The sequence below is a fragment of the Phyllobates terribilis genome, unplaced genomic scaffold (assembly GCF_046119375.1).
Source record: "Phyllobates terribilis strain yellow unplaced genomic scaffold, ASM4611937v1 Scaffold_5__5_contigs__length_657084704, whole genome shotgun sequence".
NCBI classification, from domain to species: domain Eukaryota; kingdom Metazoa; phylum Chordata; class Amphibia; order Anura; family Dendrobatidae; genus Phyllobates; species Phyllobates terribilis.
Genome location: NW_027362765.1, coordinates 438756125 through 438774535, shown reverse-complemented (window position 1 = coordinate 438774535; position 18411 = coordinate 438756125). Strand labels below are relative to the sequence as shown.

The 18411-nt window shown below is 45.4% G+C and overlaps 1 protein-coding gene across 1 annotated transcript in view; it reads left to right on the top strand.

Moving 5' to 3' along the window:
* Positions 1–18411, top strand: part of LOC141273446 (solute carrier family 2, facilitated glucose transporter member 9-like) — a 176782-nt gene that overhangs the window by 123728 nt on the left and 34643 nt on the right. The window contains exon 8 of the mRNA XM_073685286.1: positions 6866–6976. Within this exon, the coding sequence (XP_073541387.1) occupies positions 6866–6976 (111 nt within the window). The remainder of the gene's footprint in view (positions 1–6865; positions 6977–18411) is intronic.

The window sequence follows — 18411 nt, the reverse complement described above, 5'->3', positions numbered from 1 at the left end:
GTGGGAATATGCAAATTATCTCCTCAGGACTCCTCCCCTGGTTTACCGATGTCCTCTTTTCAGCTCCAACAGCCAAAATCCAGTGTTCTTTGAGCTCGCGGAGACTCTTCACTTACCCCAAAATGCAGTGGGAATATGCAAATTATCTCCTCAGGACTCCTCCCCTGGTTTTTCTAACGTTTTAATTCTTTTTTTACTATTGATGCTGCATTTAAAGCAGCATAAGTTGGTCACACAATATAAATCCATGCCGGTTGCATGGATTTATATTGTGTGACCAACTTGTCAAGCACTTTTCCAAGTGATGCTCAAAATCCCTTGGAAAAGTGCTTGAAAAAACGGTTGCAAAAACGCTGAAAAAACGCTTCTCTCTGGCAGAAAAAATGCATGTAAATCTGCATGCGTTTTTTTCTGCCAGAGAGGCAAAAACGCTCTGCATCAAATCTGCTACGTGGGCACATAGCCTCAGGCTGTCGTCAGTCTTTAACGCCGCCTAAAACCCCTGACTGGACATGGCCAGAATAGACGAAACTGCCCCGTCTTCGGTCAGCTCCCCGGGACCTGTCTCTTGGCCTCCGTCTGACATCCCGGTTGTGGGGGAACCCTGCCATGCGGCTTTACATGGGAGACCTATCTCTCCTGGGACTGCCCCACCCTCCATGGCATGCTCCTCCTTCTCAGCTGTTTACCCCCTGTCGGTCATCCTCAGAGGACGAACTGTTCCAGCTAGCTGGCTGGCCATACTCTAAGGCTTTATCACAGCCAACTTGATCAATCCCCCCCCCCCCCCAGGGGAGAGGGACACAGTACATCACCCACCCCCGCATCAGTGGGCATGTAAATAACATTGGAATCAATAAGGGTGGACATGATGTTGTCCGGGGAGTCAGGCCTTGGGGGTTCAGTGGCCACATAGGGGGACACTAGCCGGCCCAAGATCCTCCCAAGTAAAACAATGTTCGGAGTTACCCCCACCTCCCGCACTCCCCTTCTGGAGCCCCAGTCCAAATACACCCTGGCGACGGGCAGCACCGACTGGACGCCTCCAATCCCGGAGACGGCGAGAGTTTTTCCAGGTATCAGATCCTGGGACGACACCAGTTCAGGCCGCACCAGAGTCATCTCAGCGCCAGGGTCTCGAAGTCCCACGGCCCTAGCCTGGTCTATGGTGACAGTTTGCAGGTTGTCAAGGGACCTCCCACCACCCCCACCCACACACAAAACAGTGGCCGGTCTCTGGGACGGGGGCAGGCCCTTCTGGCACTGGGGGCACATGGCTTTGAAGTGGCCCGGCTGTCAGCAAAGGTGACACAGTCGGGGTTCCCCTACCGGCGTAGAGAGGGAAGCATGGGTAGGTGCCCCCTTGGGCTTGGGGGCAGGGACAGCTGGCACCATGTTCGACTTACTCCTTCTCCAGCTGGCAAGTTTCCTGGCCTCTGGAGTCCTGTTGGAATACTCGTCTGCAAGTGTTGCTGTTGCACAGGCCCCCTGCGGCTTCCGGTCACGGAGGTACTGTTGGGTCCTCCGGGCAGTTCCACAGAAACTGCTCAGTCGCGATGAGTTCCTTCAGCTGCTGGACAGTGGTGAGCTCCAGTCCTGTGGTCCATTGATCAACTGCTCTCAGTAGGGCCCGCATGTGATCGATCCAGCTGTCTGCGGGACCCCGCTGAAAACTCCGGAAGTTCTTCCGGTTTGTCTCAGGGGTCAGGTTGTACTGCCAGACCAGAGCCTGCTTGATGCCCTCATAGCTCAGGGTGGTCTCACTGGGCAGGTACCCAAAGATCTCCAGGTCCTTACCCCTAAGGCGAGGGGTTAAGAACCGGACCCACTTGGTCCTCAGGCAGATGGTACTGTCGGCATGTTTTTTCAAATGCCAGCAAAAAAGTGTCCAAGTCCCCTCCTTTGTCCAGCAGGGGGAAGTCCTCCGCCTGTAGCTTCAGGACTTTGATCTCAGGGGACTCGGTACTTGCTGGCGACTGCCACTGAAGCTGGAGCTGAAACATTTTCTCCTGGTGCTCGTGCTCCCACTTGCGTTCTGCTGCTGCTGCCTTGAGATGTTCCTGGTGCTTGCACGCCTCGTTACGTTCCTCCATGAGGGTCTGTAAGATGGCCCTGTCCCCAGCCTGGAGACTCACAAGGGCAACTTGCATGAGGGGGTCAGAGCCTGCCAGGCTGGGAGGGATGGGCAGGTGGTGGGCGGTCCTCCCCTCCTTCTGGAGCGATATCGACTTCCACCTCCCCCCTACCATCTGGAGCATTGGATATCTCATTGGTTCTGCTCCTGGTGCCACTGGCCATCCTTGCACTCTACGGTCACTGACACCGAACCACAACCTGATGCACCCACACACCTTACAGTATTTGCACTCTGACTGTCTAGTGCCGAACTGATCTTAGGACCCCAGCAGCAAAAGCTACTAATGGCAGTCCTTAGTGTCTGTGAGTATGTGTTAAACACTCACACACACTATTATCTCGATCCCACACCGCTTGCCACCAATGTAAAGAAACGGCACCAGGGGGGCCCCGCAGTATCCCGCCACTTCTTCCGGTGGATCCACACCCCGCCACCCACCTGACGTCACGGAGCACGTGATACGGATCTACCCTTTGCACCAACGTGACATGCCACACCCCCTCAAGGATGCGTAAGGTCAGATCGGCAAAGTTCTACACCATCACCTCCTGTCCACATGGGTACAGAGAGGCACTAGGGAGTGGGACAAGGTGGTCCACTCAGATGCTGACGTGGCCCCACTCTCTCCCACATTCTCGACAGTCTGAAAGGCTCTTTCACTACTCCAGTGAAGCAGAGCCTTGTAGGCCTGATTAGAGCTGCCACCAGTTTCTATTTGATATAACAGACTTATATTGGGCTGGAAACCAGCCCAGTAACGAGTTCGTTGGACTAAACAGACGTAGGGTTCGTGGATGGAGATACAAGAACAGCCCAAGATTAAATTATATGTTTAATCGCCATAATGGTTCACTAAACAATCTACTATATACACATGGTTATACATATACAGGGGTCAGAGTTACAAATACAAAAGCATATTACATCAAGCACAACAGATCTTAAAGTCAGTTACCAGTAGATGGAAAGCATGGCTCGGGGAATGGGTGGCCACATGAGGAAGGTTGTGGACCCTGCTTGGTTGCTGGACTTCTCCCACACTTCTTGATGTCATGAGTTTCCTCAGGAAAAGACAATAGGCTTTTGGCTCCAGAGCTCTTCAAACTCTCTGGGAACTCCCACTCCCGCCCCCCCCGGCTCAACCCCAAGTCTCCACACCTGTTCTTTCCTAGCTAAGAGACTTCAAGAACTAAAGTGGCCCATACCTCCTTAATGGAAATTCCCAGGGAACCGATTCTGGTGTCAACGGACCCGGCTGGGCCCCTGCTACGTGTGGAAACCAAAAACACTGGTTTTAGGAGGTTCCAAAAGGCTGGGACATGTATCTCATCGTCCCTACATGCTAGATTGGGCTAGGATGCAGTCTGGCATTCGCTATCTCCCCCTGAGCTAGAAAATCCATTTTGTGAAGACCTGGAGTTCTCCCACAACTCGGTATTGAAATATAGTACCTTAACAAAACCGCACATGTTGGTGAACAAAGGAAAGGATCACGGCAGGGAGCCTGCCTGTCAGCTCGGCTCACAGCTACAAAGGGACACTCGAACTGAAGCCCCCCTCCCTTCTCTCTTACAGCTGGGACTCGGGTTACGCTGTGCCTGGAAACCTGACAACCAGGGCACATGTGATTATTCTAGAATATTCTTCACAGGTGGCACTAGAGTTCAAGTCCCCTTCCTCTTTGAACAGACTATTTGTATATTTATTTCCCCATAGCAGCATTGCATGGCCTGTGAGTCTCCTTTCACTGGCATGCCAGGCATGTTACTCTCCACAAGGGGTGACGTTATCTCTTTAGATGACAGGTTTATAAAAAAAATTAAGTAAGACGCATGAATGATGCAAGTAACTGAAGTTAATGCTAACAAGCTCATGGTAGATAACCACTGGGTAAAATAATGCTTAAGAAGGGTGAGATTGGGTAGCTGTGATGTAGTCAAAAGTGCTGCTTACCAAGAGTGAGGGTTACATGAGATGGCTGGGTTACGGGGCAGTGTAGGACCAGTGCCATTACAGCGATCTGTCCTGATAATGTTAAAGAGAGCAAGCGTTCCTCTTTTCCACTAGTAGAGGTCAAACACATATAATGCAGATATGCAGAAGGAGGAGACGCTATGCAACAGAAGAGAAACCCTTGCACCATAGCTAGCTTGCAAGTGGGAGTGATTAGCATTCTAAATTAACTACCCCAGGGCTTTAGAGAGGACCACAGAGAAGCATGCAAAAAGTTCCAACCTGAACTACAGTTGGTGTAGCCTTTTCCAGGTAAGAGTTCCAGGTTTTCCAGGTAAACAGCCCACCCGCGTGAAAATACCACTATTAGACCACATTCCCACCTTCAGTATTTGGTCCGTTTTTTACATCCGTGTTTGTAAGCCAAAACCAGGAGTGGAACAATCTGAAAAAAAGTATAATGGAAACACTACACCACTTCTGCATTTTTCACCCACTCCTGGTTTTGGCTTACAAATCTGAAGGTGGGAATATGGCCTTACCGCAATAGAGGGTGAGGATTTCCACCACAGAAGTGACCTCTATCCTGGTATGCATGGCACCCCTGATCCCCATCCTGGTATGCAAGGCACCCCTCAAACTTATATGCAAGGCCCCCATCATCCTTATCCTAGTAAAAAAAAGGCCTCCCTCATCCCTATCCTGGTATGCATGGCACCCCTCATCCCTATCCTGCTATGCATGGCACCCCTCATCCCTATCTTGGTATGCATGGCACCCCTCATCCCCTATCCTGGTATGCATGGCACCCCTCATCCCCTATCCTGGTATGCATGGCACCCCTCATCCCCTATCCTGGTATGCATGGTACCCCTCATCCCCTATCCTAGTATGCATGGTACCCCACATCCCCTATCCTGGTATGCATGGTACCCCTCATCCCCTATCCTGGTATGCATGGTACCCCTCATCCCTTATTCTGTTATGCATGGTACCCCTCATCCCCTATCCTGGTATGCATGGTACCCCTCATCCCCTATCCTGGTATGCATGGTACCCCTCATCCCCTATCCTGGTATGCATGGTACCCCTCATCCCCTATCCTGGTATGCATGGTACCTCTCATCCCCTATCCTGGTATGCATGGCACCCCTCATCCCCTATCCTGGTATGCATGGCACCCCTCATCCCTATCCTGGTATGCATGGCACCTCTCATCCTTATCCTGGTATGTAGGGCACCCTTCATCTTTATCCTAGTATGCATGGCACCCCTTTTCCTGGTGTGCATGGTACCCACTCATCCCAATCCTGATATGCATGGTACCCCCTCATCCCCAATCCTGGTATGCATGGTACCCCTCATCCCCTATCCTGGTATGCATGGCACCCCTCATCCCCTATCCTGGTATGCATGGCACCCCTCATCCCTATCCTGGTATACATGGCACCTCTCATCCTTATCCTGGTATGTAGGACACCCTTCATCTTTATCCTAGTATGCATGGCACCCCTTTTCCTGGTGTGCATGGTACCCACTCATCCCAATCCTGATATGCATGGTACCCCCTCATCCCCAATCCTGGTATGCATGGTACCCCCTCATCCATAATTCTGATATGCATGGTACTCCCTCATCCACAATCCTGATATGCATGGTACCCCCTCATCCCCAATCATGGTATGCATGGTACGCTCTCATCCCCATCACGCTGCACACGCAAAAAATACAAACACGTCTACTCACCCTTTCTTCCCTGTGCTCCAGCGCTTCATCCCGTTCTGCTGGAGGACGGGGGAGGAGTGTGGCGCCGGAATACGCGCATTCCCATACCGTGCTGTACAGCGCCATTTTGTTGAAGACACACTGCAAATGTGTCTTCAGTAAAATGGCGCCGGATAGTGCGCTATGCGCATGCGCTGATTCTGGACAGGACAGAGGCGCCGCAGCAACAATACTCCGGGTCAGGTAAGTATGTTCTTATGGCGAAAATAACCTTTTCACAATTATTTAAAAAATATTATTGAACTTTGCATCTACCTTCATTCCGCCATTCTAGAGTTGGGGGCCACTACATCTGACTTAATATTTAAAGGGGCACCCCACCACTGAAAAAAATTCCTTTCAAGCAGATCACTGTTTACTTTTGTCATGGCTACTCCAGCCATTGATTGACCTCATTATTAATGCCTATATGTATAAATTAAGACAACTGAGACTAGTAATTGGCTGCAACAGTCACATGGATGTATGGCACAAAGTGAACAAAGACCTGTGGGGCCTACAAAATCAGAGGCTGTGCAATTGTGGGAAACTTAACCGGTGTTTATTAAAATTAATTTTTATTTTAAAGTATCTTTGCTGTTAGAAAACAATGAATCCTGGATAACAATCCACGTATTGGTGCACCGATATTTAATTGACGTTATTTGTTTTAATAGTAATCATTGATTTTACCCTCCTATAAATCTGGTACTCTGGGCTTGTGGACAAATTTAGCACAAATGGGTATTTTTAACATCACATATTTATGGCTTATCTATAAGATCTCTTTACTCACTTTTTTTGGAGGTTCAGACGAATTCAAACAAGTGGGTTGGGGGATAAGGATCCTGTTTTCCACATAGATGCAGGTGCCACCTCTGGGTCCACACCATCAGACATTTTTGCTATATTCTGTTGATAGTCCAAAAATTAGTTTGAAAACTCCTTGAATTAATATAATATGGTGTCTAGCAGATCTGATTGAAAGCATAAAATTCTGTTTGTTTGCAGATCTGGTTCTATACTAACTCCATATTTGAAAATGCTGGCATCCCTATGGCTGAGATACCATACACAACCGTGGGAACCGGTGCAATTGAAATAATTGCAGGTTTGATTGGGGTATGTGTGAATTCCTAAAATCAATTTAAAGTTCTTATAATTGTGCTAGATATTCTTAAGGTGCAGATATTACAATCAATTATGACTATTTTGTGCCCTCAAGCATGGTATCCATATTAAGCTTGAAATTGGCAAATACACTGCAATATATTATAATCGTGATTTGAAGCAAATATAAAAAAAACTTAAAAATAATAATTCACTAAATGTTTACACCTCTTGAAACACAACGCCCCCCGAAGAATCTCAAGTGAAACGCGCGTCGGGGCCCCAGTGAGACACGTGTCCATACAGCACTGGGTATGTTATGACTTATCTTTATGTTAGTGTCAATTTTTCTTCCAAGGCAATGTCAGTATTTTTCTGGACATCATAGCAGTTACACATGTCTAATGGGCACCTTTACTGTCATGATGCCAGGTTAACGCATAAGTATGATTGTATACTGTGCTTGTAAGTTACACTGTCCATTTACTTGGTAACTGGATTCATTGTTACTTGGATTGGAAATATTGTCATTTCTTTTTATGTACCCATATTTGTGGACTTACATGGTTGTCTCTCTGTCCTTTGTTTAGTTTTCACCCATGACCTTATTGGTTGTGTTCTATTTAGAAGTGTCCGTTGGACCTCCTTCCTTCTTATATTTTTGATATACAATAAATGATTTTTTTTATCTGGAATCATTATGATGTTGACCTGACTCTTCTTGGGGTTCTGTCACTCCATTCTTTTTGTAGGTTGAAAATGTTTAGTATATGTCACGATTATGATATGGTTGGCAAATATTTAAAATCCTGCAAAGTAAAGGAGATATTATGGTTTCCACTAAGGTTGCTGCCATTTGCAGCCTGATCCAAGGTTAAGATTTTTCTCTAGATAGAGTATCCCTGTAAAATAGGCTGCATGTGACCTCTATATGTATCCAGGGTGCTGCTTTCTTCATTAGCTCACATATCAGTACAGAGTCTTCACTTGCTCTAATTCTTTTACTATTTTGCCCTTTTTTCTGTTTGCCCTCCCTGAGTCTGTACATGTTTTCTCCCCTCTCCACTGATTTTGTGCTGCTATCTTTAAAGGTTCGCTCACACTGGTGACTAGCAAGCGTATAACTCAGACGAGTGCTATCTTATGTATCTCGCTCCAATGTTATACTATGGTGCAGTGCTGACTAGCCTTATTTTTTCTCATGCCAAGCCGGCATGTGAAAAAAAATTGCTACAAGTTGCCATTGGCAGCGTATATTGGACGGCACACATCCATACAAGTCAAAGGGTGTGTGCAAAGCATCGGACTGCACTCGAATGTCATCCGAATGTAGTTTAATAAACGCCGACTCACACAATGGAGAAATTAAGTTCTCCAACTTCTCTGAACCTGTGGTCCTATTCTCGCATGTGAAAGAGTTTGAGCCGAGGGTCATTTGCATACAGCATCTGATTCTCTCACATGAGAGAATCATCTTATGCTATACGCTAGTGTGAGAGAACCCTTGCACTGAGAGAAGAGAGAGAGCGGACAAGTAGCTGGAGGACTGATGTCTTTATATCAGTTTTGCAAAAGCAATCAGCTAGATAAAAGGCTTACAGAATCTCTGCGGCAGCAAAATGGTAGAAGGTTTTTAATGAAGACCATTGAGAAAGCTGTTTTAACTTTTGAATTAGGGAAGCAAATGAACAATTGTAACATGACGCAGTTCGGTTGCCGCAGGTGAGGTCTGTGTCTTCTGCAACCCGGCACGCTACATAAAAGATGGGATCCTGACTGGGTGTGTAGACTTGTCATAGTGGTGGTATGACCATGGAGGCCGCATAATACTTTTGACTTTGGCTGGCCAGTACCTGATGTTGCCTGACAAACAAGCAAACCCTGCATGTGTCACAGCTGTCTAACAGCCACGACACATGCAGCCGCGGTGGATCAATCCTATATGCCGAGCACGCTGAAACTACTCGGCGAGTACCCGAGCGTGCTCATTTAAAAGGTTAAACGAGCATGCTCCCTCATCACTACTCGTGCCACTTGCCTCTCCTCCACTCCCACTCTTCGATCTGGCCAATCACACAGTTGCCAGGCCCAATCACATAGACGCTCCTCCACTATTCCGTATGAATTTTTGAATATACCAGAAACAATCGAATCATCATGTTGCTGTAGGGGTTCATTCACATGACACTATTTTCAGTCCGAGTGCTGTCCGTGGAAATAAAACAGAACGCACTCGGACAAATGTTATTTAATGGGGCAGTACAGATGAGGGATTTTTCTTCACTGGCCGAATCTGCGTGTGAAAAAAATTGCAGCATGCACTAGTTTCTTTTGTAAATCCGATGAGACTCACCCATTCAAATGCATGGGTGGGTAAAACAAAAAAATTGGATGCCATAAGAAGCCACATTATAGCTTCCATTTTTTTACACATACGTTGCAATTCGGTGACATAAGAAACTGTAAATGGTCTTGGAAATATTAATAGTTGCTGCAGTAAAAAAATATGGACTGGACACAGATGACAAATGAGAAAAAAAAATTGTCCAACTTTTTTGGATGAAACGTTAAACAATTTTTTTATACCCTCGTATGAACCTACCTTAATGTTCACATCAGAGACCCGTTGCTCCAGCTGCCCTCCAATGTACTCAGCCAGTCAAAATAAATGTAAAATATAAAATCAATATTATTTTTCATGCCTTGCGTGGAGCCACCAAAAGACGCGTGGCCCATAGGCCGGTGCCTAGTTTGCCTAATTGGGCACTGATGATTATGGCTGCAGAGGAAGTAGTCACACTCTGGCACCTGACCTCAAATGTCACTATGTCAAAGTAGATGGTGCTGTTCGTCCTTCGTAGTTGAAGATGATAATGAATTCAGGGTTTAAAGGAGGATCAGTGGCTTTGAGTCCGGAGGTGACTGATGAGGCCAATCGGGGACCTGAAGCCTCACCTACATACATGACATAACTAAGTAGATTTGGTCAGGACAGTAGATACCACTATCATCAACAGCACATGTTAGATGTGGGTCCTAATGTGCGATGTTCACTCCTCATGTACAGTTGTGAAGGACTTGGAGCTCTTCTTACTTCTCTGTGTATACGTTTCTAAGACCTGTGCTCATCCAGATAAGCTCTGAGCTTGTTCACCGTCTTACAATCGGTGTAAAAATGAATTTATTCTAGACTTTAGGTATCCTTCTACAACATAAAATGAAACAAAGGAATTTGCAATGAGCGCGCCTGAGACCGGAGAACAGGGAAGGGTGTTGGCGGATTATCCTTCCCTATAAACACAAAGAAAAATGGCCACCTAACAAGCTGATTACTTTCATGTCGCTGTCTTGTCCCCTTTTGATCCTGTCCTCGACCTCCCCCCATCCGAAAACCATTTATAGTCTCCTTATCTGAGAGTTACCTCAGCGGAGATCGAATTTATAACCGAGCACGCGTTCCATATTTTTAACCCAGGGCTGGCCTGTGCTACATAACACTAAATTAGATTTTTGACAATTAGAGAGACTAATGTGAGCCATCGACTCCCAGGAGCAAAATCTCACAGCGCGGCCTTCCTTTAATAAACACATCTCAGCGAAGAAGTGAAATGCAGAATCCCCCTCTCCCCACCCGTTCTGCTTACTTACCCCTTTCTATCTTTCCCAAATCCCCCTCTCCATTCAGCCGTACTCGGACCCACTAAATGGTCCTCGCTTTTGCCATCTACTATTGAGCAGTAATAAAAGTGCTTGAAGAGGTGCAGGAGGAATGGGTTTGCAGTAAGCGGCTCACATTCACTCAAGCAGACTCATAGCTCTGTAAGTCTGATTGGTCCTGAGTGGAGACAGAAATGGCACCCGATGGACACTAGGAGATTGGTTATAAAATTACAAGCATTTGTTCTGCTGTCAATATTTTTTGCTGGTTTTGCTCAAAGCTTTTTTTTTTTCTCTCATTTCGCTTTTCGTCTTCCAGCGGGGAGAAAGAAAGTTGAAGCTAATGCAGCTTTTAAATGATTCTTTGTTATATGTTTTTTTTTTTTATATGCCTCAATATCTTTTGATCAATTTAGACTATGGAATTTAGAATGCTGTATATTTATTTCGTATCCTATTTGAGTTTGTTTTTGCAGATTTTTTTTGATTATAGCATGATAACTTTAATGTTATACTCTGCTGACTAGAAGATGTAAAGGACAATATAATAGGTTGCTGGGTACTGTGCTACTTTATGTAAAAGTACATTGAATATGCAAGATATATATATACACACACAAACACACACGTATGTGTGTGTGTGTATGCAATATATATAGATAGATATGTACATATATATATATATCTATTATACGTGTGTATGTATATATAATATAATATTTTGTAGGGATTGTACTCATTCAGGTGCGATGAGAGGCAAACAGGAGGCATGTTCCTTTAAATGTCCAGAGAAGTTTATTTGTTTCATAAACCAGTCAGAAAGTAAAAGGCAAACAAGCAGCCTTTAGGGCAGGCAAAACAAAGAAAACCGTCAGTTTAGCAAAGACTCTGGTAAACCGGACCTGTAGTCACATAGGTGGGTACGTATCCAGTACACAGCTCAGTCTGGAGACAACACACAGGAGGCCTCCCTCCAAACACAGCCCATGTGACAAACAACAGCCTCCATTATATAGGCTGGTAACCACACCCAGAGGTGAGGTATGTGGGTAGCTAAACCCGCCCAACTTTTCACAGCTACCCGTAACCCGGCCCAGGTACACCAATTAGTCCACTTAGTGCGTACGTACACTAGAGAAAATACACCGGGTTACATCACAGAGACCAGCCATCTCTGTGATACATACCTCCCATCAACTATGAGACCATTAGCCACCTAACAATATAGATAGAGAGATAGATATAGATATTTTGGAAATGTGAAAAAAAAGCAAAACATAGCCACTGTATTAAAGGGGGTGTCCACTACAACCTCTTCACAATCACTATACTTCCCCCATGTAAAATAATAACGCTATACTCTCCTCCAGTGCTGGCGCCATTCCAGCGATGTCGGCACCTGCTCTCCCGTTGCTCTGCAGCCAATCAGTGACCTTTTCACTCTTATCTACTTCGGATGAAACTGACCCTGGAAGAAATGAGCTACTTCTAATCTCTGACTTTCTTCAAATGTCGAATACGTCAAAAGGAGGTGAGAATAAAGTGACATAACATCACACGAGCAATGGGAGAGCATGAGCCAACATCGCTGGAATGCTGCCCGAACCGGAAGTGAGTATCAGTTTCAGGTTCCTAAGGAAGTATCCTGCTCGTGCAAGCTGTCTGCTATACAGTTTGAAAGTGCGCTGTGAAGCTGTTGGCTCGTTAGATCCAGCCATCTCTATACTATCCAGTATCTGTATACTAAGATCCTGCAAAGACAAAGCTGCCTCTGCCGCAGCATCAGAGAATGGCCAACGGCTAAGCTATGCCACCAGCTCAAGCTGTCAATCATAAATAGCCCTACGAAAACCAGGAAGCCAGGAAACAGGATAGAGACAATACCTTTAATGAGAACCTGTCAGCACAATTTTGTAATGTAAAGTAAAGACATGGCTGTAATGGGCCTGTAATGCTAATTATATTGATATTTTTGGTGAAGAAATCCTCTTTGTGGTTCCTCTTTAATCAGCTTTTGAAGGATTCTGCTAATTCGGTTTCAGTGTTACGAAACTGCAACTCAACACTAGCGAATAGACCCACTGACGTTTCCTAGACTAAACTCAAAAGAACACCTAAAGGAAGAGGGAAAGGAGACCCTGAAAGAACTAAGGACTGGGAAAAAACAAACAGGTAACCTCCTAGCAGGAAGCTAGAGGAAGCTGCAGAAACGAAAAAGGGAATGCAGGAATCTCAGGAGGCAAAACTAGAGGATCCAAGAACTGCACAAAACTAAACACAGAAAGTACTACCAAACCTCCTAGCCAGAACTCTCGCGGATTAACACTGATGTCTGGCAAGGACTAGGAGGCAGGTGCTGGGTAATAAAGGGTGATACAATCACTTGACCTTAGTCAAAACCAACACCAGGGGAAAAAGACCAACAGCCAGAAAACTACAACAAAATGGTGGATGGTCCCAAAGAAACAGATTCTAACAGTACCTCCCCTTTTATGAGGATCCTCCAGATCCTCTCGGCCGAGCCTTATTCGGGAATCTCCTGTGAAATGCTTTAATCAGCCTTGAGGCCGAGACGTCCTCAGCTTTCATCCAAGAATTATCCTCGGGACCGAATCCTTTCCAGGACACGAGATACTGTAACCCTCCTCTGAGCCACCTAGAATCTAAAATGCGTGAAATTTCAAATTCTCCATCCTCATCAACTGGAGGGACAGTTGGCATCGCCTCCTTATCTGGCGTGTCCGATTTCTTCAGTAACGCTACATGAAAAACTGAATTAATTCTCCAGGATAAGGGAATGTCTAATCTCACCGCTGCCGAGTTGACCACCTGAACCACTTTGAAGGGTCCTACAAACTTAGGCCCCTGATTTTAGAAGGGATCTTCAAACACAGGTTCTTAGAGGACAACCAGACCATGTCCCCAACTGCAAACAATATCTCCCTTCTTTTCTTATCAAAATATTTTTTGGACCTCCTATTCGCCTCTTTAAGATTATGACGTACCCTGATCCAAACCCTTTCCAAATTTTCCGAGAAACTCTCCTCCTCAGGCACCGCCGCCCTAATCTTAGAAAATGGGCTGAAAGATGGATGCCTCCCTGTACAGCAAAAAAAAAGGAGAACACCCAGCCGAGGAAGACGTATGGTTATTAAGAGCAAACTCAGCTAGTGGTAGATATTCCAACCACATCTCCTGATTATCTGCTACAAAACATCTTAAAAAAACTGCTCGACGTCTTGGTTCTTCCTTTCAGTCTGTCCATTGCACTCCGGATGATACCCAGACGAGAATGACAAATGAACCTTTAATCTCTCACAGAAAGCACGCCAAAAGCGAGCCACAAACTGAGGTGCTCTATCGGAAACAATGTCTGTGGGAACAACATGGAGCCTGACAATCTTTCACAAACGCCTTAGCTAGAGTCTTGGCGCAGGGTAGTTTATTGAATGGGACCAGATGGCACATCTTACTAAACCGATCCACAACAACCCAGATGACAGAAAAACCCTCAGAGAACGGCAGATCGGTAATAAAATCCATAGCAAGATGCGTCCATGGTGAACTAGGGACCTCCAAAGGGCACAGCAGCCCCGCAGCCGGGGCATGTGAGGCCTTCGACCTAGCGCACACAGTACACTGATGCACCCACTTGACGATTTCTCTTTGCCACCCTGGCCACCAGAAACTTCGACCAATCGACCTTCTAGTTTCCGAAATCCCTGGATGACCTGCCAACTGAGACTCATGATATTCAGCAAACAAAGCTCTCCTCAAGGCTCTAGGCACAAATAATTTACCATACGGAGTGTTTGTTGGTGCAGCATTCTGGGCCCCCAGGATATTCTTCTCCAACTCAGAATCCAATGCTGCTACCACCACCCCCCTCAGCAAAATACATTCCTCCTTCTCCTTATTAACTGCTGGAGTGAAACTATGAGACAGGGCATCCGTTTTAACATTCTTTATCCCAGGAATATATGTTACGGGAAATGGAACCGGGCAAAAAAAACAATGCCCACCTAGCTTGACGGGAATTCAAACGTTTAGCAGCATCCAGATATATCAGATTTTTATGATCAGTAAAAACCTCTATCGGATTTCTAGCCCCCTCCAAAAAATGTCGCCAATGCTCGAACGCGAGTTTAATTGCCAGCAGTTCTCGGTTGCCTACATCATAGTTGAGCTCCGTCTCCGAGAATTTTTTATAAAAGAAAGCACAGGGATGCACCCCATCCTTTCCCTTCTGGGACAGAACTGCCCCCACCCCTACTGATCAGGCATCAACCTCCACCAGAAATGGCTTGGTCTCATCTGACTAGATTAAAATAGGGGCAGAGCTAAACCTCTCTTTGAGATGCTCAAAAGCCTTAACAGCCTCAGTGGACCATTGGACTGTATTAGCACCCTTCTTGGTGAGATCAGTTGTAGATTTAGCGATAAGAGAAAAATTCTTTATGAACTTTCTGTAATAATTAGCAAACCCTAAAAATCTCTGAATGGACTTTAAACATTGAGGCCTAGGCCACTCCAGTACTGCCTGAACCTTCACCGGGTCCATCTCAAACCCATCACCGGGGACAAAGTACCCCAAAAATCTAATTTTCTGAACCTCAAACTCGCACTTCTCTAGCTTAGCAAAGACAGTGTTTTCACTCAAAATCTGTAGAACTTCGCGGACTCACTGCCAAAGTAATTCCAGATCGGGTGAATAGATCAAAGTATCATCCAAATAAACAATAACGCTCCTACTGATCAATGGCCTCAGAATGTCATTAATGAAATTTTGAAAAAACGCAGGCACATTAGTAAGGCCAAAAGGCATCACCAGACACTCAAAATGACCCTCTGGGGTATTAAAAGCTGTCTTCCATTCATCGCCCTCCTTCACCCACAAAAAATTATATGCCCCTCGAAGGTCAATCTTAGAAAACCACTTCGCTCCGGTTAGTTGATTAAACAAATCCGGAATCAGCGGCGACGGGTAAGGATTGCGCACAGTGATCTTATTAATCTCCCGGAAATCCAAACACGGCCTAAGACCCCCATCCTTCTTTTTAACAAAAAAGAATCCTACAGCCACAGGGGACTTAGAGGGTCTGATATGACCTGCCACTAAACTAGTCTGTAGGTACTCCTTTAAAGCCTCCCTCTCAGGAATCATCAGATTAAATAAACAACTCTAAGGGAGTGTAGTACCTGGGACGAACTCAATAGCGCAATCGTACTCTCTATGGGGCGGTAGAGCTTGCGACTCAACATCCGAAAATGCCCTCCAGAAATCCTGAATGGCTTCAGGTAGCTCCCTCTTCAAAACTGCAGCAATGTGAACATTACAGCATTTACCATAACACCCCTGACCCAAGGACCTTATAGTACTAGACGACCAGTCCAACAATGGATTGTGTACCTTTAACCAGGGTAAACCCAGGACCACTGGAGCAGGCAAATTAGCAAGTACAAATAAGTCTATACGCTCTTTATGTTCCATATTCATAATTAGGGGGAACCCGGTGACCTTCTGAGAAATGCGCCCATGCTCCAGGGGAGTGTTCTCAATCGCCACAACAGGGAAAGGAGACGACAAAGGTTCAGAAACAAACTTATACTTGACTAGAAATCGTTGATCAATCAAATTAAGTGCAGCGCCACAATCAACCATTACCTGAAAATCAATGGAATGACCATCATAGGTGGTATTACCAGATAAAAGCACTCCTGTGGAACGTAAAAATGCTATGCGAACAGGAGAGTTGCTCCTGCTGACCCTTTTTTTTTTTTTTTTCCTTCCTTATGCGAGCCTTGCATTGCTTAATAAAATGGTCAGCCTTACTACAATACAAACATAGCCTCCCAGAGAACCTCCTCGCCTTCTCCTGGGAGAGGGAGGACATCGCCCCAACTTGCATTGGTTCCCCGCTGACGGCGTGACTATCCTGAGAGACGGGGTCCAACATTAAAAGAGCCTTCTCTTCACTCTGCCTGGCTCTCAATCTTCTATTCACACGGATAGCTAGCTCCTTAGCTGTTTCCAAAGTGGCAGGTGCAGGATATGCAATGAGCAAATCTTTAACCCTTTCATTCAAACCTGCCAGAAACTGACTCTTGAGTGCTGGGTCATTCCATCTGACCTCTGCGGACCATCGTCTGAACAGGGTGCAATACTTCTCAGCCTCACCAGTATAAGCCGTCTGAACTCCACCTCAGCTGAAATGACCTAATCAGGATCATCATATAACAATCCCCATGCAGTAAAAATGCTTCTACTGGAAGGAAGGAAGAGGGAAAGGAGACCCTGAAAGAACTAAGGACTGGAAAAAAACAAACAGGTGACCTCCTAGCAGGAAAGTAGAGGAAGCTGCAGAAATGAAAAGGGGGAATACAGGAATCTCAGGAGGCAGAACTAGAGGATCCAAGAACTGCACAAAATTAAACACAGAAAGTACTACCAATCCTCCTAGCCAGAACTCTCGCGGATTAACACTGATGTCCGGCAAGGACTAGGAGGCAGGTGTTGGGTAATAAAGGGTGATACAATCACCTGACCTTAGTCAAAACCAACACCAGGGGAAAAATACTAACAGCCAGAAAGCCACAACAAAATGGCGGATGGTCCCAAAGAAACACATTCTAACATTCAGTGGACAGGGGCCGGACTGTGCAAAGGGTCTTCTCCTCCCTTTTGTGATTCCCCAGCCCCAGTGCTGCCTCCAGTTTGTGACTGACCGGTCTCCTCTGTTTGAAATCTGTCATGACCGTCATTCAAAGACTGGAGGCCTCTTGAAGCTCATCAAGAAGCTCATCAAGAGAATGCCAAGAGTGTGCAAAGCAGTCATCAAAGCAAAAGGTGGCTACTTTGAAGAATCTAGAATATAAGACATATTTTCAGTTGTTTCACACTTTTTTGTTAAGTATATAATTCCACATGTGTTAATTCATAGTTTTGATGCATTCAGTGTGAATGTACAATTTTCAAAGTAATGAAAATACAGAAAAATCTTTAAATGAGAAGGTGTGTCCAAACTTTTGGTCTGTACTGTGTGTGTGTGTATATGTGTGTGTATATATATATATATATATATATATATATATATATATATATATATATATATATATATATATATATATATATATATATATACACAGTCCCTGACAGAAGTTATGTCGCTTATCCATGCTATGTAAATAAAAGCTTATAACCTGACATTAAATTCATCCATTGCTTTTATAAATTACTCTTTTGAAAGCTGAAACCCTCCCAAATTTGGTTTAGGTTAAGAAAATAAATTGGTATCAATGCTGAAATATTGATCATTTAATGAACACAGAATGGTCAGATTTTGGCAAGACAAAAGTTTTGTCGCCTGGTCATATAATGCACCCAATCCTAGTTTACATCCTCACCAGTGCTCAGTAAATGATTCATTAATTAGTGGGTGTGTATAAAAAGAAACCCAGCACCCCAGACCTTCACTTTAACTGCAACTTGAGCTCTGACAACATGCCAAACATCCACCCCGCGACCAAAGCCTTGATTATCAAGAGGCTGAAGACCAGATCCACTGCAGAGGTGGCTGGCATCTTTAATGTGTCTCAGCGTCAAGTACAAAGAATTAAAAAAAGATTTGAAGAGACTGGAGATGTGTTTGACAAGCCCAGGTCCAGCAGACCACGCAAGACAACTGCTGAGGAGGAACGTTTGTTGGTTAGAAAATCCAAAGCAAGCCCCTCTTCCACTGCAGCCGAGCTCCAACAGGCCTGGTCACCTCAAGTCCCTGTGTCAACTAGAA